This window comes from Perognathus longimembris, chromosome 6 (genome assembly GCF_023159225.1).
Source record: "Perognathus longimembris pacificus isolate PPM17 chromosome 6, ASM2315922v1, whole genome shotgun sequence".
NCBI lineage: Eukaryota > Metazoa > Chordata > Mammalia > Rodentia > Heteromyidae > Perognathus > Perognathus longimembris.
In genome coordinates, this window is record NC_063166.1 from 18,672,847 (window position 1) to 18,696,136 (window position 23,290).

Here is a 23,290-nt window from a genome sequence, read left to right on the forward strand (position 1 = left end):
ATGAGATCATTGCATTTAGTTGTCCCTAGGTAAAAGGCCTAGGATAGATCCTTAACCTTTATGATATTGTCAGTTTGGGGAGGTACAGGTCAACTGTTCAAAGAAACTAGTGCTCATTTTGCATTTGAATTACTGTTACTTCGTGGCTGATTGACCGTGGACCCCTTCATAAGTTAACATCTAGAGGCACACTCCATCTGTTTCTTAAGGCATTTATTTTGGTTGCCACTTCTATACTGTATTATTAGCAATCTTTGGAAAATTATGGAAATAATGTTCTTTTATTATGAGCTCCATCAGTGCTTATTTGTGGGGGAGGCAGGGTTACTGTTACAGGTTTGAACCTCAGGGTCTTGTGTTCACACTATTGCTCACAGCTGGTGCTCTACCTCCAGTCTAGCATTTTGCTAGTTAGTTGGAAAGTTTAATGCTTTTCTGCTGTGGTTGGCTTTGAATCTTCATTACCGGGTCTCAACCTTCTGAGAGGCAAGGATTATGGGCTTGAGTCACAAGCATCCAGTTTTACAGGAATTTTTGCTGCTGGACTGAGCCGAACTTGATGGTTGCAAATTGGTGAAGGAAAAAGTTGATCCACTGTGCTTTTTTTTCCCTTTAGCATTTTATAATAAGGAAGGGTTTGCTATTTTCCTGACCGAAACTAGACTTGAATGCCTCTTATTTCCTTGAACACTTCTTCTAGATAACTTACAGCTTTTGTGTACTAGCCTCCAGTACTAATCAGCTGTTTTCCAAGGAGCATAAGTTCATTCTAGTGGGAAATCCTAGAAATCAAGGTATAAAGGCTAATATATGTTCACTGCTACTAAGGAATGGCTGTTCTAGTGAACAGATCAACATGTTCTCATATGTGTATTTTTCTTTTGTTTTTGTTTGTTGGTTCAGTGTTGGCGATTTGGCATTTGCTAGGCTTTCACTAAACTAAATTCTCCAGTCCCCAGAATGCATTCTAATACAGGCAAAGTGTAACACAGCTGTTTCCACTCAATAGGAACTACTTACTAAAATGGATAGAGGAGTCCAATTTATTAGGGAGTTCCAGTCTACAGAACTTTTGAGAAATGCACTCAGTGGTCTGTGATTGGTTTTTTTTTTTTTTCCCCTTTTTTTCAATATAACCGATGGGGAAATTCAGTAAGACTCATGGTGTGCTTTCCCCCCACCCTTTAATACAAGAGATGCCAGAGTAGACCAGAGAAAAGTATTTGTGCCATTTCTGGTATCACTAATATGCTTTGCTTCAAACTTACTTGATTATTCTGGGCCACATAAAATGGAAAGTGGCATGACATTTTAGAGCTGCTATAGTCTGATTTTATTGTTTTTGTTTTTTTTGCCAGTCCTGGGCCTTGGACTCAGGGCCTGAGCACTGTCCCTGGCTTCCTTTTGCTCAAGGCTAGCACTCTGCCACTTGAGCCACAGCGCCACTTCTGGCCATTTTCTGTATATGTGGTGCTGGGGAATCAAACCCAGGGCTTCATGTATACAAGGCAAGCGCTCTTGCCACTAGGCCATATCCCCAGCCCCTATAGTCTGATTTTATCTTCCTAAGAATCCTCCAAGGTGGTGATTTTAGGAGGTGGGGTCTTTTGGAGGCTTATTAGCATCCTTATGAGACTTGAGAGGAACACTCTTGACCCTTCTGCCATGTGATGCTCAACTAAAGAAGGCAGTGTGCTGGACCTTTTCAGCCTCCAGAAATAGTAAGAAAATTATGTTTTATATAAGCTATACCATCTATAGTTTTATTACAACAGCCCAAATGTATCCATTGATTTATACTTCTCTTTAGTGTTGGACATTAATCTTAGATTAAGATTGCTAGTCTTGGGCTGGGGATATGGCCTAGTGGCAACAGTGCTTGTCTCGTATACATGAAGCCCTGGGTTCAACTCCCCAGCACCACATAAACAGAAAATGGCCAGAAGTGGCGCTGTGGCTCAAGTGGCAAGAGTGCTAGCCTTGAGCAAAAAGAAGCCAGGGACAGTGCTCAGGCCCTGAGTCCAAGGCCCAGGACTGGCCAAAAAAAGACTGTTAGTCTTGTTTTGAAAATGCTAGGAAGTTTTCAGAAGTAAAACTGAAGATACCATTACACTAATTACTTTGTAGTTTTCTTCAAATACATATTTTTATTTTATGTATATACACACACACATAATGTTTCTTATTTTTGCCAGTCCTGGGGCTTGAACTCAGTGCCTAGGCCCTGTCCCTGAGCTTTTTTTGTACTCTTACCACTTAAGCCACAGCACCCACCACTTCCAGCCTTTCCAGTTTATATGGTACTGAGGAATTGAACCCAGGACTTAGAGCATGCTAGGCAAACACCGTACCACTCAGCCACATTCCCAGCCACATTTTCCATAAGAAAATTCTTTTTCTTTTATTTTTAAACTTGTTCAAAATTTGTACTTAATGTTCACTTTACATCATTTGTTGTTTCTCAGTTTCCCAGGTGTTTTGTATGTCGGCCTTGTGCTATTAATTTTCCTGTAGCCTTGTTGGTCAAATCTACAGAGGCAAATGCCAGTGTTCTTCCTTGCTTCAGAATATGTGCTGTAATCACTACTTCTTCTCCTATTTTAGCAGGTGACATGTACCTTGAAAGGAAATATTTAAATGTGGTTAATGGCAAACTTTTAGAAGGAAAGGTTGTAACAAACTTACTCATCCTGTGTAACGTATTCCTAAAATTTAAGAATATTGACAAGCTTTCCTATCCTATTTGAATGGTTGGTCTTGCTCTTATCCATCCTTTATCAATGTTTCTTTTCTCATAAATAGCATTTTATTCTTTCATTTTAATCTGCTAATTCCCTAGGTGAAGAATCACTTGGTATCTTATCCATACTTAGATGTAACTAAAATGACATTAGAACAAGTAATGAATATGAAGTCCTTAGAATCTTGGTAGGAAAAGTTGTGCCTTGGTAACCAGGGGGCGGGGGAGGGGGTGTCCTAGTATACCTGCTGGTACCAAAATTCATGAGTGACTTAAGGTGTGTGTGTGTGTGTGTGTGGTACTGGGGCTTGAATTAAAGGCATCCTCTGGCTGGCATTCTGCCATTTGACTTACACCTCTACTTCCAGTTTTTTGCTTGTAAACTGGAGATAATAGTTTTGTAGACTTTTCTGTCTGGGCTGGCTTTGAACAGCAATCCTTATATCCTTAGATGCCACCAGCATCAGGGTCTTTTTTTTTTTTTTTGTAGTTTTTAATTCAGTTACTGGAACCATCTTAAAGCTGGGGATGAAAACATAGTATCAATGTTCTAAATGGAAATTTCTTTACAAAGTATTTTAATACATCTTCTATCATTAAGGCAAGGACCTTTGAAAAGTTAGGTAATTTAGCCAAATTCACAATAAGACTTAAGTGTTTATGTCTGGGAGGTAAAAAAAAATTCAATTTTATTGCTGGAAAGAGACTGTATTTCAATCTAAAGAAATGAAAATGCTGTCTAAGCTATCTGGCTACTTTTCACTATTTCCCCTACTTCCCCCCCCCCCCCCCCCCGTAAGTTAAGAAGTTTAGCTAGTAGCTGTCCAATGAAGGTAAGGAAAGCCAGCAGTCCCTTGTGCATAATTAGGGGATCAGAATCTGCCACTCTGGGGCTGGGAATATGGCCTAGTGGCAAGAGTGCTCGCCTCCTATACATAAAGCCCTGGGTTCGATTCTCCCAGCACCACATATATAGAAAAGGCCAGAAGTGGCACTGTGGCTCAAGTGGCAGAGTGCTAGCCTTGAGCAAAAAGAAGCCAGGGACAGTGCTCAGGCCCTGAGTCCAAGGCCCAGGAGTAGAAAAAAAAAAAAAAAAAGAATCTGCCACTCTGTCAATAGTATTCTTGTCTTAGAATTTCCTCTTTTCTTATTTTGGAACCCTATTTTTTTTTAATCCAAGTCATAGTCTTGTCCTATCTATGTAATATAACACTTAATATGGGGCTTGGAGTATATATAGCTCAGTGGTTGAGAGCTTTGCATGAAGTCTTTGGTTCAATCCTAGCACAGAGGAAAATATGCAGGAGTAAATATGATATCCTGAGTGGTGTATAGCACATGAGGTGTTCAGTGACTGAAACATTTAGTTTTGAGATACCCATAACCTGAGAGTACTTCGTCTAGACCATGCCTATTCAGTGAATTAAATTCTGAAATGTAGGCACCTCTTGGTGGCCAATGTTTGGCAACATGCCTTATTCTTCAGTTACCAACAACAGGGATGTCATGCTTCATTAATTACAACAATTATAAATGCATTTAGCATTGCTTGAAGTTAAGTTATAGAAAGTTTAAATCTGTGGGGAATGGCTTGGATACATACGTTATGTTCATGTCAACACTGACTCCGGGTGCTCCCCTTTCTGTGCATATCAAAGCCATGGTTGATATGGAATCTATTAAGGTTGCTGTCAGACCACCGTGGAGAGTGCCAAACTTATTAGTGTGCTGTTCTTCTACTTTCATTTCACAAATTAGTTTCTCAGGAGCAGCAGAGACGACAGTCACCTAAATGTTTAAAAAAATTAGTTGTGTCATTAGACAATTCAGTCCTTTGTGAACAATCATTGGATGAAACTGAATTTCCCCCAAAAGTTGATTCAGAAATTCAGTTAACTTGCTAGATTGTGTGTGTGTGCACGCACATGTGTATGCGCATATGCACGCGTGCAAGCGTGAGCACCAGACCTAGGGACTATTGCTTAAATTTTTTGCTCAAAGCTAGTGATCTACCACTTGAGACACACCTCCACTTCCATCTTTTTTCGTAGTTAATTGTAGATATGTCTCACAGACTGTCCTGGCTGGCTATGAACTGTGATGTCATAATATCTCAGAGTCTGGGCACTGTCTATGAGCTGCTTTTTGCTTAAGGCTGGCACTCTACCACTTGAGCCACAGTGCCACTTCCAGCTTTTTTTCTCTTTATGTGGTACTGAGGAATTGAACCCAGGGCTCCATGCATGCTAGGCAAGCACTACTACTAAGCCACATTCCCAGCCCAGTAGACTGTTTTTAAAAAGAGGAATATTTAGGGAAAACGGGTTTTTGCTCATCTCTATTCTTATGCAATTCAAAGACTGAGCTTTGCAGGTTATGTCCAACACCTGGCATCTCCCAATGTTTCCTTGGACATTTTGCACCAACCAAGTCACCTGAGCTGGCTAAGCAATTGCTAACCAGCCCTATCATCCCATAGTAAGCCATATATAGGTCTAATATGGGGTCTTCCTAAATTTTGCACAAGCAGAGTAATTTCTTTTTGCTGGTACTGGGGCGTGAACTTAGGGCCTGGGCAGTGTCCCTGAGCTGCTTTTGCTCAAGGCTAGCCATCTACCACTTGAACCACAGCACCACTTACGGCTTTTTCTGTTTATGTGGTACTGAGGAATCAAACCCAGGGCTTTGTGTATGTTAGGCAAGCAGTCTACCACTAAGCCACATTTCCAGCTCCCAGAGTAATTTCCTAAATGGATAGTTGAAAACTTGAAAAAAAACAAGCAGGAAGAAATTCATTCATGAGTTAGGAGAATTAAGCTTACACCACAAACTCATTTTAACATGTTTAAAAATAGAATCTAACAAAGTTATTTGCAGATCCTGCCCCACTTACAAAGCACTACAATGATGTTTTTAAAAAAGCAGCCATACGTGGTTTCATAGCATTAGGGACTTTGAAAAAGTATTCCATGAAAGATAAAAATGTGAAGCAGCAGAGCTGGGAATATGGCTTAGTGGCAGAGTACTTGCCTAGCATGCATGAAGGCCTGGGTTCAATTCCTCAGCACCATAAACAAAAGGTTGAAAGTGGCCCTGTGGTTCGTTCATTTATTTATTTATTTATTTATTTATTTATTTGGCCAGTCCTGGGCCTTGGACTCAGGGCCTGAGCCCTGTCTCTGGCTTCTTCCCGCTCAAGGTTAGCACTCTGCCACCTGAGCCACAGCGCCCCTTGTGGCCGTTTTCCATATATGTGGTGCTGGGGAATCAAACTGAGAGCTTCATGTGTAGGAAGCAAGCACTCTTGCCACTAGGCCATATTCCCAGCCCCGCCCTGTGGTTCAAATGGTAGAGTGCTAGCCTTGAGCAAAAAGAAACCAGGGCCAGTGCTCAAGCCCTGAGTCCAAGCCCCAGAACTGGCAGAAAAAAAAATATGGAGCAGTTTTTCTTTCAGGAGTATGTCCATGGTGATATACTTGGTTTTTTCTTAGATTTGCTGGAAAGCAGTTAACATACCATGAACAATCCTATTTTAAAACCTTTCAGTGTTGGAGCCCATATTTTCAAACGTTTTAAGGGGTATGAATTTTCTTGGAGGTTCTTCATTTTCCCTTGAGTCTTCAGCTATGTGTTTACTAAGCCACAGGGATGTTTAGCAACATCATACACTCATGGGACCACTGTAATAGGAACAGTCCATTGATCAAAATGTCATCATGTGGTGTATGACCATACTATATAGTAAGGCAGAGATTATTTCCATTTTCCTGATAAATTCAGTGTGCTTTATTGTCAAGATCACCCCATATGTGATAAGAGCTAAAATTTTAGACGTAGATCTGTCTACCTTTTTGTCCCTCTAATCGCTGATTTATAGTCTCTAAATACATAGCGGCCTAGATTTCTCCCCTTAGTATCTAGTACTCTGGCTGCTGTTTAGCCTACAAAAATTGATGAAGGAAACAAAACATCCCCAACATTACTAGTAGGGGGGAAAAGTTGCAATTGGGTTGTCTATAGCAATAAACGATGTAGCCACAAGATGGCCTCATGAGCTAATACATACCAAAGAGGAACAAAGTATAAATTCATCTTATTTTGTGTGTATGTGTACACCAGTCCAGGGGCTTGAACTGGGGGCATGCGCACTGTTTCTGAACTATTTTTTTTTTGCTCAAGACTAGGCATTCTAACACTTGAGGCACAGCTCCACTTCTGGCTCTTTGATGGTTAACTGGAGATGAGTCTCTCGAGACTTTCCTGCCCTGCTGGCTTTGAACAGTGATCCTTAGGTCTCAGCCTTCTGAGAAGCTAGGGATAGATTTGAATAGAAAACAGATTTCAATAGAAATTTTTTTTTCCTTTTCCCCAAGGAAAGGCCACAGAAAATGTTAATTTAAAACTGGTTTAAATCTTCACTGAGGTGAAGATAACTTTGTACAGGTTAGCCAAGAAATGCTTTTATGTATTGCCAATTCATGTCTCCTAAGTAAAGCAGTCATTAAGCCAGTATAACACAACAATGACAGAATATCTTGTCCATCCTCCCATAGTTAAGTCTAGATGAGAGGCCCATGGAGAACTATATTCTAATTTAAAATGGTGTAGGCTAGAAGTGGGGGTGTGATTCAAATGCTAAGTGTCAGTCTTGATCAGACAAAGCCAAGTGAGAACAGAAGGCTCTTAAGTTCAAGCCCCAGTACCTGCACGAAAAAAAAGTGGGGTAAGCATGGAATCCTTAACTGTCATTTCCTGTAGGGGGGAGGGAGCAGGAAATATTTCCAGTTTTCTCCATTTCTATTTTAATCTGTTAAACTAAAACAAATCATTGTGCTGGGCACCAGTGGCTCATACCTGCAATCTTAGCTACTCAGGAGGCTAAGAGCTGAGCATTATGGTTCAAAGCCAGCCTGGATGAAAAGTCCATGAGATTATCTCCCATTCACCAAAACCAGAAGGGGGGATGTGCTTCAGGTGGCAGAGTGACTAGCCTTTAGCAGAAAAGCTCAAGGACAGAAACCCAGGCCCCAGGACTGGCACAAAAAACTTAAAAAAAAAAAATTGGTGTAGCTGGGGATATGGCTTTGGTAGAATGCTTTCTTAGCACACTTACAAAAATGTTTTTAGAGACTACAAAACCATGTATGAAATCAAATCTCCAGAAACTCACCCCCTCGATAGCATCCTTGGGATTCCTCTTCACACTCTAAGCACTACTGTACAGTGTTGGGATTTAACACTGTTCCCCTTTATGGAACTCTTCCCTTTCAAGATCTCTAACTTCTTCAGGTTTTATTGAAACGTCACTATTTATGTCATACTCCCACATGACACTTTGAAATTCTCAAGAAAAAGAAAGTAAGCTGGGGCAGTGGTGTGCACCTGTAGTCCCAGCTTCTTGGCAAGGTGAGGCCAGAGGACTGGCTGCGACTGCTTTCTAAAAGCTATGATGTCTTATTCTCATTGTTCATCAGTAATGCATACTGCTCCTCGTTTTTACCACCTGATGGGAACAACGTATGGTTTCATGAGACTAATAAGTGTTAAGTTTCCTTTGATTTTTTTTTGTTGGCAATCTGCATTTTTCTATAAGTAGCATGTTTCTATGTTTTGTTACCACGTACCTAGTAGACCATTTGTCACTACAGCTCTTCTTAGCATATTAGATTTTCACTAACCAAAAGGTGAAATTCTTTTCCAGACTTATTTTTTTTAACTTTTGACATAAAACAATTGAGTTTATATTAGCAATGGATTTAGTCCCCAACAAATAAAGGCATGTACCATGAAAAATATGATAAAGCCAGACTCAGTGGCTCATGCCTACAATCCTAGCTACTCAAGAATCTGTGATCTGAAAGCCAGTCCACGCAGAAAAGTCCAAGCAAGAGTTAGAGGCTGATTCCAGTTTTGTTCAGTATTTGCACACACAAAAATTTTTAATCAGGGGCTGGGGATATGGCCTAGTGGCAAGAGAGCTTGCCTCCTATACATGAGGCCCTGGGTTCGATTCCCCAGCACCACATATACAGAAAATGGCCAGAAGTGGCATTGTGGCACATATACAGAAAATGGCCAGAAGTGGCGTTGTGGCTCAAGTGGCAGAGTGCTAGCTAGCCTTGAGCGAAAGGAAGCCAGGGACAGTGCTCAGGCCCTGAGTCCAAGGCCCAGGACTGGCCAAAAAAAAAAAATTTTTTTTTAATCAATAATACAACATATCATATAATGACCTACTCCTGTTAGTGAGTTGAAAGATGTGACTTTTAAATGCCCTTTCACATGGAGCTGTCTTTTTTTTTTTTTTTTTTTGTCAGTCCTGGGGCTTGAACTCAGGGTCTGGGAACTGTCCCTGAGCTTCTTTTTGTTCAAGGCTAGCACTCTACAGTTCTGGCCTTTTTTGTTTATATGGTGCTGAGGAATCGAATGCAGAACTTCATGCATCCTAGGCAAATGCTCTACCATTAAACCACACTCCTAGCCTGTCCTGATTTCTCTTACCAGTTTCCTTGTGACTGGATACTTAGGTTCTATTTCCCAATTCTTCACATTGTAAATACTGCTGCAATTATATTGTTTGCACATAAACCTTTCTAAAGATCTTGCCTCATTACATTTTTGTGTATTTCTTATTTTTAGACAATTTTTAATAACCAATAACAAATTTGATGATTTTTATTGGCATGTTGATAAACTTGAATACCACTGCATTCTTGTAGTCAATTTTGTCTCAAACTCCTTTTAATAAGTGTAATTAAGTTTAGCCCTTTTAATAATTGTAAGACTAAGTCTAACCTTTTAACTATTTTGCCTTTGTTTGCTATTATGAAGGAAAATGTCTCAATGACAACTTAAGCATAAAATTGAACATTTTAAAATCTAAAGTTAGCAAAAGTCTTATAACAAGGACATGGATCTCCATTTATTATAGATATCTATGGTAGTCAGTTCATAGGGATGCAAAGTAAAATGGCAGTTGCTAGAGCAGGTGGAACTAAAGACTGGGATTTACCATTTAATGGGTATTCGGTTGCAGTTTTGCAAGATGTAAACAGTTATGAAGACAGTCGTGACAGTTGTACAACAATGTGAATGTAATTAATACTATTGAGCTGTATATTTAAAAATGGGAATTGCTATTTTCCTGAATTTACTTATTCACCCAATTCTTTTTTCTTTCTTCTGGTACATTTGATGAGACTTAGAATATACTTTTCTCACTTAAGTCATAAATTCTTAACAGGCAAGAAAAATGTTGGGGGTACCAGGGTTTGAATTCTGAGCCTTGCACTTGCTAGGTGGGTGCTATACTGCTAAACTACATCTTCAGACCTTTATTGTGCCAGTGGAGCTTGAACTCAGGACCTCAAGTGCTTAAGGTTGTTGCTTTTACCACCTGCACCATAGTTCTACTTTGTGTGTCTCTGTGGTTGGATGGAGATAAGTCACAGACTTTCCTCCCCGGGCTGGTTTTGAACTGGAACCCTCAGATCTCAGCTTCTTGAGTAGTTAGGATTACAGGCATGAGTCACCAGTGTGACTGGTTATTATTTATTTTTTTGTGCTGGTTACTTTTGTTTCTTTTTTTTTTTTGCCAGTCCTGGGGCTTGGACTCAGGGCCTGAGCACTGTCCCTGGCTTCTTTTTACTCAAGGCTAGCACTCTGCCACTTGAGCCACAGCGCCACTTCTGGCCATTTTCTGTATATGTGGTGCTGGGGAATCGAACCCAGGGCCTCATGTATATGAGGCAGGCACTCTTGCCACTAGGCCATATCCCCAGCCCATGTGCTGGTTACTTTTGAATTAGGGTTTTGCTTCTTGGTATGTGCCTAAGCAGTGATTTTCCTATTTTAGGTTCCAACTGTAGCCCGGCTGACAAGCCAAGGCTGCTATATCCAGTCCCTTCAATTAAGATGGAGCCATGTACTGGTGGCCCACACCTGTAATCCTAGCTACTCAAGAGGCTGAGATCTGAGATCTGAGATCTGGCTCAAAGCCAGCCTGAGCAGGAAAGCCTGTGAGATTATCCTCAAATACAAAAGGCAGAAATAGAGCCGTGACTCAAGTGGTAGAACACTAGCCTTGAGTAAAAAAAGTTCAAGCACAGCACCCAGGACAGTTTGCAGTTTTAAGCCAGCATAGGCAGGAAAGTCCACGAGTCCCTTTATTTCTTATTAATAACTAAAAAAGTCAGAAGTAGAACTGTGGCTCAAGTGGTAGAGCACCAGCCTTGATGGAAAAAGTAAAGGAATAGTGCCCAGGCCCAGCCCAGCCCACTCCACCGTCAAAACCAAGATGAAAATGCAATTAGCAAGTGAAAGGCCCTGAGTTTAATCTTCAGTACCATAAAAAGTAACAAAACAATTCATTTAAAAATGAGTGTTTTGAGAAAGAAAAAAAGCAGTCCTATACCAAAAAAAAAAAAAGTCTCAGGTGGGCTCTGGTGGCTCATGCCTATAATCCCAGCTACTCAGGAGACTGAAATCTGAGGATCAGGTTCAAAGCTAGCACGACAGTAAAATCTGTGAGACTCAATTGACCAACAAAAAAGCTGTAAGTGAACTGAACAACTGCGGGGGGGGGGGGGGGGGGGAGGGAAAGGGGGGGAGGGAGGGGGGCATGAGGGACAAGGCAACAAACAGTACAAGAAATGTATCCAATGCCCAACGTATGACACTGTAACCTCTCTGTACGTCAGTTTGATAATAAAAATTTGAGAAAAAAAAAAAAAAAAGCTGGAAGTGGAGCTCAAGTAATACAGCATCAGTCTTGAGCGCAAAAGCTCAAGGACAGTGACCAGGCTCTGATTTCAAGTCCCATGACCAAAAACAAAAATGTCCCCAGACATTGCCAAATGCACCGTGGGGAGCAAAATCATTCCCAATTGAGGAACACTTGTCTAGACCTTAAAATTTACAATAAGAGGGGCTATATCTACAATATGAATCACTATGCCTTAAGTCCTAGCTTCTCTGGCTACACATAACATGATGTCTTTTAGATTAAATTACCAAGTACAGATCACCTGCTAAGATACAAACTGTGGTTTAAAACTCACTGGTTACATTTCAGTACTGAGCACTTGCAATGTCGTGAGTCTGAATTGAGAAGCAGTGTAAAACACATTGAATTTCAGTGATTAAGTATGAAAATAAATTTTTTTTTGAGACAAAGTCTCAGTAAGTAGTGTGGCTGGCCTCAAATTTAAGATTTCCCTGTCAGCCTCCAAGTACTGGAGTTACAGGGGTTGGTCACCACACTAGGCTAAAGTATGAGGATTTTTAACTAGGTATTCATAGGTAATCAAACTACAGTAAGATGATTATAAAATGATATACATTAATGAGGTTGCTGAAAGCTCTAGACTGAACTCTAGAGGAACCACAGAGGTGGGTTTTTGGTTTTTTTCTTTCTTTTCTGTTTTCTTTTTTGCATGGACGAAGTGGAACCCAGGGCCTCACACTTGCAGGTGTGATGCCTTTGAGCTACATCTCCATCTGAGCTACAGAATTTTTATGGAATTCAAATTGTCTCCCAGGCTATTGTTTTTAGATAATACATATTTCTAGAAGTTAGTCACATAATATGTTCTTGGATCTTATAGAACTTTCTATTGGAAATCATCAAATACAACTGCCTGAATATTATTCCTGTTTTTCATAAAAGCCCTGATAGTTATTACAGTTAAAATATAACCTGAGAGGTGTGCTCCAGGAGAAAGACCTATGAATGATTTTAGGTATTAAATTTCACTTCCAATTTTCCTATATTCTCTGTGTGTGTGTGTGTGTGTGTGTGTGTGTGTAGTCCAGAGGCTTAAATGCTAGGCATTGTTCCTGAGCTTATTTATTTTTGCTTAAAGCTAGTGTTCTACCACTTGGGCCACAGCTCCACTAATAGTTGGTTAATTGGAGATAAGAGTCTCACCGACTTTCCTGCCCAGGCTGGCTTCAATCCATGATCCTCAGATCTCAAGACTTCTGAGTACCGAGGATTACAGGCAAAAACCACCATCACCCACTCCACCCTCTCAGTCAGAAAAACCGGTGCTCATTAAAATATTCAGAATAAATGCTTTCAAAGTTCTTAGGCTAAGTGTCCCTCCACTCTGACTGTATTGCTTTTGTCAAGGATACTTATTCACAAATGCTTCCAACACAACCTCTGACAATGACATTGAACATTAACCATATCTGGGTTTAGCTTGATCCAGGGAGAGAGGGCAGGGACCGGAGACCTGCCTAACTCGACAGCACTTTTACCTCGCAGCTTCACCGAACACCCCAGGTTCTTTATAATTACAGGTCTCAAATGCCTTAACTTCCATCAAGGGCCCAAACTTACCTCTCCAGGAGTTGCTCCCAAACCACAGCGGCGCGACTTCTCTCTTCTCATCTACCAAATACTTGGCTTTTATACTTTCCATAGTAGATAATCGCTACCGTCTGCAATCCTTAAATTGCTTTTTAAAAAAAATTGGCACCGGGGGCTGGGGATATAGCCTAGTGGCAAGAGTGCCTGCCTCGGATACACGAGGCCCTAGGTTCGATTCCCCAGCACCACATATACAGAAAATGGCCAGAAGCGGCTCTGTGGCTCAAGTGGCAGAGTGCTAGCCTTGAGCGGGAAGAAGCCAGGGACAGTGCTCAGGCCCTGAGTCCAAGGCCCAGGACTGGCCAAAAAAAAAAAAAAAATTGGCACCTACCTGCTCGTGGAAGGCTCGAATTGGGTCTCCACGAGTGACCACCACACTTTACCTTTACGCGAGAGAAACTCTGTACCCGCCCCGGCACACCAGAGGCTGCATTAAGTAGCAGTAAAGCCTCTGCTAATGTGGATTTAAGGCGCATTCCATCAGAATCTAGACAGGGATCGTTTATTCAGCGCTCCTCGCCCGCCACAAGCACCGAGCTTGCCTTCCCTTCCTTCCAGACTTCGCCTTCAGTACCTTTTCCAGAACTCTATCAAAGCCGGGAGCTTTGGCCATGACCTTCATCATTTCCCGTATGTTCTGTGCCATCGCGGACGGCCCGCAAGCTCCCGGGCTCCGGGAGGGAAGGAACTTCACCACAGACTGTTCGCGGAAAGAACAAGGGCGCCGAGGGTCAAAAGACAGTCCCGACTCTCCGCCCCTAAACGAGCATGCGCGCTCCCGCAGCCGGCGTCCCCCGTGACTCGCGCACCAACGTTCTGACGTCCCCCGCCCCAACCTCTGTGACCGAGTGCGCACGCGTAGTCCGTAGGCCCTGGCAACCGAGTAGGCCGGGCCTATCGCGGAGCACGTTTCCTCGCCGGCTTGTAGATTCGTGAGCACACGGGAAACGGACGCCTGCGCAGAATCAGGCGTCGGCCGCTCCACTCCCCGGTTCTGACTCGGTGAAGACGCGGCGCAGAGATGGAGCGCGGGAGCGGGCACGAGGCAGCTCAGGGAGACGGCGAGCCCGAGGTGAAGAAGCGGCGGCTTCTGTGTGAGGAGTTTGCCTCGGTCGCCAGATGCGACGAAGCGGTGGCGCAGTGCTACCTGGCGGAGAACGAGTGGGAGGTGGAGGTAAGTGCCGGGGGTCCGGGTTGGGGCGTGCGGGGCCTCGCGGGCCTCCTCATCCCAGTGCCGTTGTGCTTTCCAGAAAGCGCTCAACTCCTTCTTCGAGCCGTCGGCGGAGGAGGACGCCCTGGACGCCGTCCCTGCGGGCGCGGCGGACCCCCAGACGTGGTAAATGAAGAGGGGGTGGGGGATGCGGATGGGGCGGGGCGGCCTGGCCTCGGTGCTGTGGGCCGGCGCCGGAGTGCGATCACCTGGGAGGGGCGCGGGGCTGGGGGCGGAGCGGGGGCGGGGCGGCGTCCTGGCGGGACGGGGGATGGGGTGGGGTCGGGGAAACGGTCCCCCGGGGCGCGCGGGGTCGGGCGGTTTGTAGTCGGAGGCGGTGGCCGGCGTTCCGGCGCGGGGCTGGGGGCGGGGCGACGTTCGCGTCTCCCTCACCCGAACCTAGGTTCGTGCCTCGCCCCGCGCCGGGAGACCCAGCTGGCGCCCTCACCGATGCCAACCGCCGTGTCCGCCGCCGAATGGCGGGGAATACGCCCAAGTGGCATTTTAACTTGAGTTAGAGACGCGTGAGCCCAGACTTGGGACCGAACAAACAGGACCGAAAAATCTCTTCAGAGGAATGGTCGCTTGTGGTGTTCCGGCCCACCCAAGCCACTGTGTTTACATATGCAAATATGCACATGTAGTATGTTTACATATAAGGTTAAAACATAAGTATATAAATCACAAATAGGTAACTTCTACAAATATATTGTTTTATAAGTTATAGTTATATATTTGTTAAAATACTGTTTTAGGAAAACATACCTAGGCATGTTATTAATGGTTATAGAAATGTTATGTTTTGATATGGTGATAAAGTGTAGCATAGTAATACAAGTACTGAGTACATCTTTTTACGAATATATTATGCACAGTAAATTGTGCTTATGTTTATATTATGCAGTATCAGTTAATATTGTCTCTTGGAACTGATCAAAAATGCCTAGTAGGGGGATTATAGGTATGAACTACCAATCTCAGATATAAAATTATTTTAATAATATATGTAATTGAATGATACTGAGTTTGCTCTAACTGTATTGAGTGAACATTTAATAACAATCTTACCTAAGTCATATGACTTTGACCTTTCCATGCACAGATACTTTTAGGACTCTTAAAACTTATAGGTTGAGGGGGCTGGGGATATGGCCTAGTGGCAAGAGAGCTTGCCTCGTATACATGAGGCCCTGGGTTCGATTCCCCAGCACCACATATACAGAAAACGGCCAGAAGTGGCGCTGTGGCTCAAGTGGCAAAGTGCTAGCCTTGAGCAAAAGGAAGCCAGGGACAGTGCTCAGGCCCTGAGTCCAAGGACCAGGACTGGCCAAAAAAAAAAAACAAAAACAAAACTTAGAGGTTGAATAATATCCCTTACCCCAAAATGCTTGGGATCAAGAAGGAATTTAGCTTTTGAAGCAATTTGGAATTTGAATTTTCTGATAAGGGATGGCTAATCCCTATTATATTCTACAGGAGGGCTAAAAATCCAAACAAAAAGCAATCTGAATTTGTATTCATTCATACAGCAAAGCTGTATTTCACTCTGATCTTGCCAGTGTTGACCTAACCAATGAAGACACAACTGATTCTACTAGTTCTAAAAGCAACTCACTTGAAAGTACTGAGATAGAAGATAAAACCATGTTTTCATTCATAACTTGGAATATTGATGGACTGGATATAAATAATCTTCAGGAGAGGGCTCGAGGGGTATGTTCCTACTTAGCTTTGTAAGTATTGTCGTTTTTCTTTAATATTTTATTATAAGTATCGTATGTTTATTTACAAAGTTAGAATTTTAAGGTTGTGGGGCTTTAGAAATTAGACTTGGCTTCAAAGACCAGCTTTTAGAAGAAATATCTGAGTTGAGGTGATAGTCTTTTGAGTGTGAGGGCATCTGGTTGAGATTGTACTAATTTTTGTTAGCTTTCTAGAAGTGAAAGTTGTCTGGAGCTCAGTTTTCTTTACTGTGAGTAGTGTGTGTGTGTTTAAAGATCAAAAGAAATAACATTGGTAGCATTGTAGATTCTCAGTAGTTTCTATATTCATCACTTCCTTCTAGGATTGGACTCAGTGTACTTATACATATATGCAGACAGGAGTTCTACCAAAGCCCCCACCCCTCCCATTCTTTTTTTGTTGTTGTTTGTGGTCCCTGTCCTGGAACTTGAACTTGAAGGGAACCTGGGCTCTGTCTATTACTTGAGCCACAGTTCCATTTCCAGCTTTTTAGGTGGTTAAGAGTCTTAAGGACTTTACCTGTGGTGGTCTGCTTCAAACCATGATCCTTGGATCTCAGCCTCCTGAGTAGCTAGATTTATAGGCCTGAGCCATGGTGCCCTTTTAATCATCATAATACTATGTGCTAAATAACACAGATCTTTCTTACTTCATATTTAGAACACTAGGTGCCTTGGAAGGTAACAGTTTGTGTTTCTTTTGTCTTGGAATTTCCTTTAAGATAGCTGAAAATGAAATGGTATGCTAGTACTTAATTTGATGCTTTTAATTAGGTACTGTCCAGATGTGGTATTTCTACAGGAAGTCATTCCCCCATATTATTGCTACCTAAAGAAGAGAGCAACTAGTTACGAGATAATTCCAGGTAACCGTTTTCCTGTAATTTAACCTGTCTTTTTCTTTGAAAAACTACATCAATGGGAGTGATAAATCAAAATTAACTTACTGGAAAAAGAAGAAACAGCACCAATAAGTTTGAGAAATACGAGCAAGACACAGGATAGTAAGAAAATTAATAGAATGTTGGCAGCTAATGTGCATTTAAATGAATGATTTTTCAGGAAAATAGAAAATACTAAAATTTGAGACAGAGTTGCTTTTTACTACAGCTAGTTGCTAAGAATGTTTTGTGTACCTATGTACATGTGCTGGGGATGAAACCAAGAGCCTTGTGTATACTAAGCCATAAGCTCTGTTCACTCCCAGCTTTATTAAAACTTGGAAGAGGATGAGCCAGGCGCCAGTGGCTCAGATATGGAATCCTAGCTACTACCCTGGAGACTGAGATCTGAGAATGGAGATTCAAAGCCAGCCCAGGCAGAAAAGTCCTTCAGACTCTTACCTTCAATCATTTAAAAAAAAAAAAAGTAGAATGGGGGAAAATGGGTCAAGTAGTAGAGTGCCAATGTTGAGTGAAAAAGCTTATGAAACAGTGCCCAGTTCCTGAGCTGAGTTCAAGTTCTCCAGTACAAACACCAAAGTAAATAAATAAACCTCAAAGTATTAGGTCCTTCTCTCCCCCTCTTTTTATTTTCCAGCATGATTTGTCTTCCATGGATTTTGCTTTTGCCAAGTGCATTTAAAAGTAGCACTTGAGTCATATCTAATGGCTTTCATCTATAGTTCTATTTTATGCCATAGTATAAACTCCAGGGCATAAACTCTAGGTCTGATTGATGACCCTGAGCTCTTTTTGCTCAGGTCCACTTCATTGAGAAAGAGTCTCACAGACTTTTCCTGCTCAAATTGGCTTTGAACCACAATCCTCAGTTCTTAACCTCCTCAGTAGCTGGATTACAGGAGTGATCCACTGGTGCCGTTTCTTGCTTGCTTGTTTGCTTGCTTTTTTTTTTTTTACATAGTGTGATTTTCAAATTCGATTTATTCTTGAAGCCATAATTGTTAAGGAGGGAATTCTCTCTCAGTCTCTGCCCCTCTCTTTGTTGAGGATTTCTGCTTGTTCCTTGGGGGTTGTTTTGCCTCTTATTTTGGGGGTTTTTGTTTTCTGAATCCCATGCTTTGCTTCCCCTTTATTTACTTGCCCATTTCATTAGAGTCCATACTTGCTTTGTAAGAGTAATGCATAGTAAGGAAGTTTTGTTTTGTTATGTTTTTAAATCCTGGTGTATTTGAAAATGCCTGTGCTCTGTCTAGACTCATGGTAAGTTGATAGTTTGGTAGACATGATTTCTAGGTAGAAGTAATTTTCTCTTAGAATTTTGAATGTATGGCTTCAGCAGCTTCTAGTTTCCATGATTGAGGATGGTAAGTTTAATGTCATTCTAATTCCTGTTTTCTTTTTCTGTACTCTCTGGAAGCTTTAACTCTTAAATATTTTGGATCTTTTTTGTTTGTGGGCTGAATGCTGTTTGGGACTTTCAGTCTCAAGATTTGTAAAATCTATATTTGTTTTTTCCCTTTTTCCTCCTTTTTATAATTTCTTGTTTCTTCTTGAATATATGTTTCTACTTGTTGGCAGTTATATTTTGAGTATAAAAATTATTTTAATTCCTTAGGCATTGTATACACAATACATGTATACATTGAGCTTGAACTCAGGACATGGGCACTGTCCCTAAGCCTTTCTGTACTATATAGGCTAGTGCTCTACCACTTGAGCCACAGTGCCACTTTCAGCTTTGTATTTATGTGGTACTGAGGAATTGAACCCAGGGCTTCATGCATGCTAGGCAAGCATTCTACCACTAAGCCACATTCCCAGCCCACAAAATACATTTTTATTGGTATATTCTTTATTCCCCCCCCCTTTTTTGTACTAGTACTGGGGCTTGAACTTGGCCTGAGTGTTGTTCCTTATATTTTCACTCAAAGCTAGAGCTCCTCTTCCAGCTTTTTGCTGATTAATTGGAGATGAATGTCTCATGGACTTTCTTCCTTGGGCTGGCTTTGAACTGTAATTTTCAGATCTCATACTCCTGAGTAGCTAGGATTACAGATGTGAGCCACCAGTGCCTGGCTTTAGTATTTTAATCAGTGTGTGTGTGTGTTCCTTCTTAAGGATCTTGGCTTTTGGTTTGCCTGTTGTCTTGTTACATAGCCTAGGCCTAGAACATGTGCCTTCGTCTCCTGAGTGCTAGGATAATAGATGTGTGGTACCATGCCCAGCTCTTGGCTTACATTTAAATTCCATCTACTAAAAAATCAACTTACAAGTTTAGTATTCCTCAGCAAGACTAGGTAGTGTTTATTATTTTTTTATTCCATATTTCTGGTTAAACTTTGGGAAGATACAGGTAGATAATGAATTTGGTAATCTTATTATTTTGAATTAATAAAGTTTTAGGCCATATGTGTGTGTGTATGTGTATGCATATATAGCCTAAATTCTTTTCCCAAACACTTGAAGGTCGTGAAGATGGATACTTCACTGCTATAATGTTGAGGAAAGCAAGAGCGAAATTAAAAAGCTATGAGATCATTCCTTTCCCAAATACCAAAATGATGAGAAACATTTTATGTGCTCATGTAAGTAATTTATATTTGTTTTCTGTAAAAAAAACTTAAATAATTTGTGGCATCCTTTTATAAAAGAATTTCCTTTAGAGAAAATGTGTTCCTTACATATAGGTTGTTTTAGTTTCATAGAACCCTTATAAATTTTACAAACCTGTAAAAATTTATTTGTTAATCTGTTAGATGGTAAATAATATTCATTAATTCATTTAACATTTGTTAGTTACTCATATGCTCTAGACTTCATATGGCAGTAAATAAGAATTACTGTATTTGCAAATGACTCATGGCTTTATAGGAAGGAAGTAGGTGTGATTTTAATTCAGACTGGGGACATTAACAACAGTCTGATCATCAGTAGGATTCTAGTGAAGTGAGTCACGGAAGACCTGGGGACAATAAGACTCATTGATAGTGGGGGTGAAATGTGGACTGAATCTTGCTTTCTAAATAGTTTTTGTGGGCATGGTTAGTACCTTACACTACTTTTCACCTAGTACTGGGTATACTTTTACAGTTGAGTAAATATGTATCGTTTGAGTAGTCTTGTAAATCTGTTAGCAGAATTTAGCATTAGTGATCAGTGGCCATTTTAACTACAATTATCCTGTTGCAGGTGAGTATGTCTGGAAGTGACTTTTATCTTATGACTTCCCATTTGGAGAGCACCAAAGAGCATTCTAAAGAACGAATGAGTCAGTTAAAAATGGTTTTTAAGAAAATGCAAGAGGCTCCAGAAGAAGCTACAGTTGTATTTGGAGGAGATACAAATTTAAGGGATCAAGAAGTGAGTAACAGGTTAATGTTTGTGGGAATATTATTGCTGTGAAATGGAATTGTTCTTTTTTTGGTTCCAGTGGGTAGAGTAGAGCTTGAACTTAAGGCCTGTGTACTGTCCCTGAGTGTTTTTGCTTAAGGCTAGTAGTGCTCTGCCACTTGAGCCACAGTTCCACAGTTCCAGCTTTTGGGTGGTTAATTTTCCACTTGCAGCTTTTGGGTGGTTAATTGGAGATAACAGTCTCATGATCTTTCCTGCCTGGGATGCTTTGAACCTTAATCCTCAGATCTCAGCCTCTTAAGTAGCTAGGATTACATGTGTGAGCCTCCTGTGCCTGGGACACATTTGGATTTCTTACAACTTCATCAAAATGACTGTATAATTCACCAATTCCACTTCTAGGTATATACCCAGAAGTGAGGAATAAGGAAGCACCTGAACCAGCCAGCTATTTGTACACATGTTAACAGCATTTGTTACTCAACAGTGAAAGAATGCCAGCAACAGAAATGTTAATTGAGTGTAATTGTTATATGTATGGATATAAACGAAGCATAGTCTGTCACATACAGTGGAATATTATTCGACCTTTTATCTTTGATATGTGCTGCTATACGCAGATGAATCTTAGTTATGTAAGGCTAAGTAAAGTCAACAAAGGAAAAAATACATAATTCCTTTTATGTGAATTTCCTGAATTAATCAGATTCATAGAGACAAAGGTGGCCACTAAAAACTGGCAAGATAAAGGAATGACAAACTACTGTTTAATGAATATAGAGAAGATGAAAGTGTTCTGGAGGTAGATGGTTATATTATACAACAATATGAAAGAATTAGTCTCACAGTTGTGCATAAAAAAGTTTATTTTACCACACAAAAGGTTTTAGGTTTTTTCTTTTTCTTTTTGTGGTGCTAGGGACTGAACCTAGGTTGTCACAACACACATGCTAAGCATGTGCTTTACTGATAAATCTACAGCCTACGAAGTTTAAAATCCTATAGTGCTAATGAAAGAAGACAGAATTGATACGGGCAGTACGTTTAAAATAGACTTGTGGGAGTAATATATCATTGGATTGTAGAAATTGGATTGTAAATTTATACAATGAAGTAGAGTATGAGTTTTTCTTTTTCAGAAGTTTAGTTTTTAGCAGTAACAGTTCAGTCTTTGGAGTTTTATCTGTACTCAAAGTTATGAACCTGCTCACAACAAAAGGTACCGGTTTTAAACCTGTCTTGCTATCTCTACTTTTACATTGTCTACATTTTGCTACCATGCAGCAATATACTTTTAAAATATCTTACTTTACATTTCTAAGCATTGTGGCTTAAAATACAGCACTTAGAGGTATTAATGGCCAAACACACCTTTTGAAGTTGTGGGAAAAGATGTAAATCTTACACAATATTCTTCTTATTTTCAGGTTACTAAATATGGTGGTTTGCCTGACAACATTATGGATGCCTGGGAATTTTTGGGCAAACCTAAGCATTGCCAGTACACATGGGATACACAAATGAACTCTAATCTTGGAATACCTGGTGTTTGTAAACTTCGTTTCGATCGCATATTTTTCAGGACAGCATCAGAGAATCCCATTATTCCTCGAAGTTTTGATCTCCTTGGGACAGAAAAACTGGACTGTGGGAAATATCCTAGCGACCACTGGGGTGTTTTGTGCTACCTAGATAAAATATTTTGAAATGCTTGTCAAATGTAACTTCCAAATGTTTTGAGTAGTTCTGTTCTGACTTTTGGCAAATACAATTTCTACCTATCTGGAAAAGTAGGCTTAATATGGAAGAATTAATATACTGGGCCATTATTACAGAGAAAACCTAGTTAATGTTTATTTACACTTAAGCATGCCTGTGTTTCAAATGTCATGTGGCCTTTTGATAAGAGAGCCTAGTCAGCTCATAGCTGCTAGCTGTATTCCATTAGGGCCCACAGTGTCTCAGGGTTAATTGTTATAGTATTATTTCCATTAGGCACCAAGATTATATATTTTTTAAAGTACCAAAAGAAAAAAGTCAGAAGAAACTGATTTTGGGGACTGAATTTAATCATATTTTGTGAATTCAAATCTTAATTGAAAAGGCCATAATCATCTACAGTTAAGTGGATGACAACTCTCCTACTTCAGACTTAATTTTGTCAGTGACTATATAATTGGTGTAATTGAATCTTAGTTTTAAATCGCATTTCTGATGAATGTTTGTAGAGAAGTTGCTAACAAGCAAAGGTTGGTTTGATAATGATTAAAATCAGTTTTATGACGGCATAGGTTTTTTTTCTAAGAAAAATAAGTTCATAACAGAAATAACGTTTTAGTTTTGCTACTTGTAAAATACAAATACTTTATAGGAAGTGATTAACATACTTTCTATTTCTCACTAAAACATTAGTGTACAGAGGGATTACCATTCCCTAAGTTCATTTAAATGTTCATTCCGTAAGTTCATTTAAATGTACTTGTTAAGCCCTTAAGAGAAATGTACTGTAAATAAATTCTTTTACTTGTTTATAGATTGGTTTTGTGTGTCTATGATGGAAAACAACCAATGGGAAAAATTAAAATGAGAAGTGTGGGTGCTGATGGCTTACATCTGAAATCCTAGCTACTCCTAAGGTCTTGAGCTTTATCTGTGCCTTAGTTTTTAGTATCTCGGTTTGAAAGTCAGCCAGGGAAAAAACTAAGTGGGAATGTGTCTTAAGTAGTAGGTAGAGTGCCAACCTTGAATGGGAAAAGCAAAGTATGGATTCTTGGTTAAATTCTGAGGGAATTCTTGATATCTATCATGAGCTCCAAGAGGTTATTACTCTTTCTGAGAGAGGGAGGAGAAAATGTGCACTACACTTGTCAGCCCAGGAGCAAGCACATTTTCTGTGATTCATATTTCTTCCAAGATGCAAGTGTCAGTGGAAGTGCACTGGACACCCAGATTAATTGGCAAGGCCTCATGGTC

At 40.7% G+C, this 23,290-nt stretch overlaps 2 protein-coding genes across 2 annotated transcripts; one reads left to right on the top strand and one right to left on the bottom strand.

Moving 5' to 3' along the window:
• Positions 1-2,461: 2,461 nt before the first annotated feature.
• On the bottom strand, positions 2,462-13,588 carry Acot13 (acyl-CoA thioesterase 13). Its single transcript, XM_048349319.1, has 3 exons — positions 13,496-13,588; positions 4,344-4,528; positions 2,462-2,618 (listed from the first exon to the last, which is right to left on the bottom strand). The coding sequence occupies exons 1-3, from the start codon at positions 13,586-13,588 to the stop codon at positions 2,462-2,464; spliced, it is 435 nt and encodes a 144-aa protein (XP_048205276.1).
• Positions 13,589-14,001: 413 nt separating this feature from the next.
• Tdp2 (tyrosyl-DNA phosphodiesterase 2) lies at positions 14,002-22,850 on the top strand. The gene is made up of 7 exons (XM_048348386.1): positions 14,002-14,286; positions 14,363-14,448; positions 15,882-16,055; positions 16,839-16,930; positions 19,433-19,551; positions 20,156-20,326; positions 21,745-22,850. The coding sequence occupies exons 1-7, from the start codon at positions 14,134-14,136 to the stop codon at positions 22,021-22,023; spliced, it is 1,074 nt and encodes a 357-aa protein (XP_048204343.1). The 5' UTR covers positions 14,002-14,133; the 3' UTR covers positions 22,024-22,850.
• Positions 22,851-23,290: the final 440 nt, after the last annotated feature.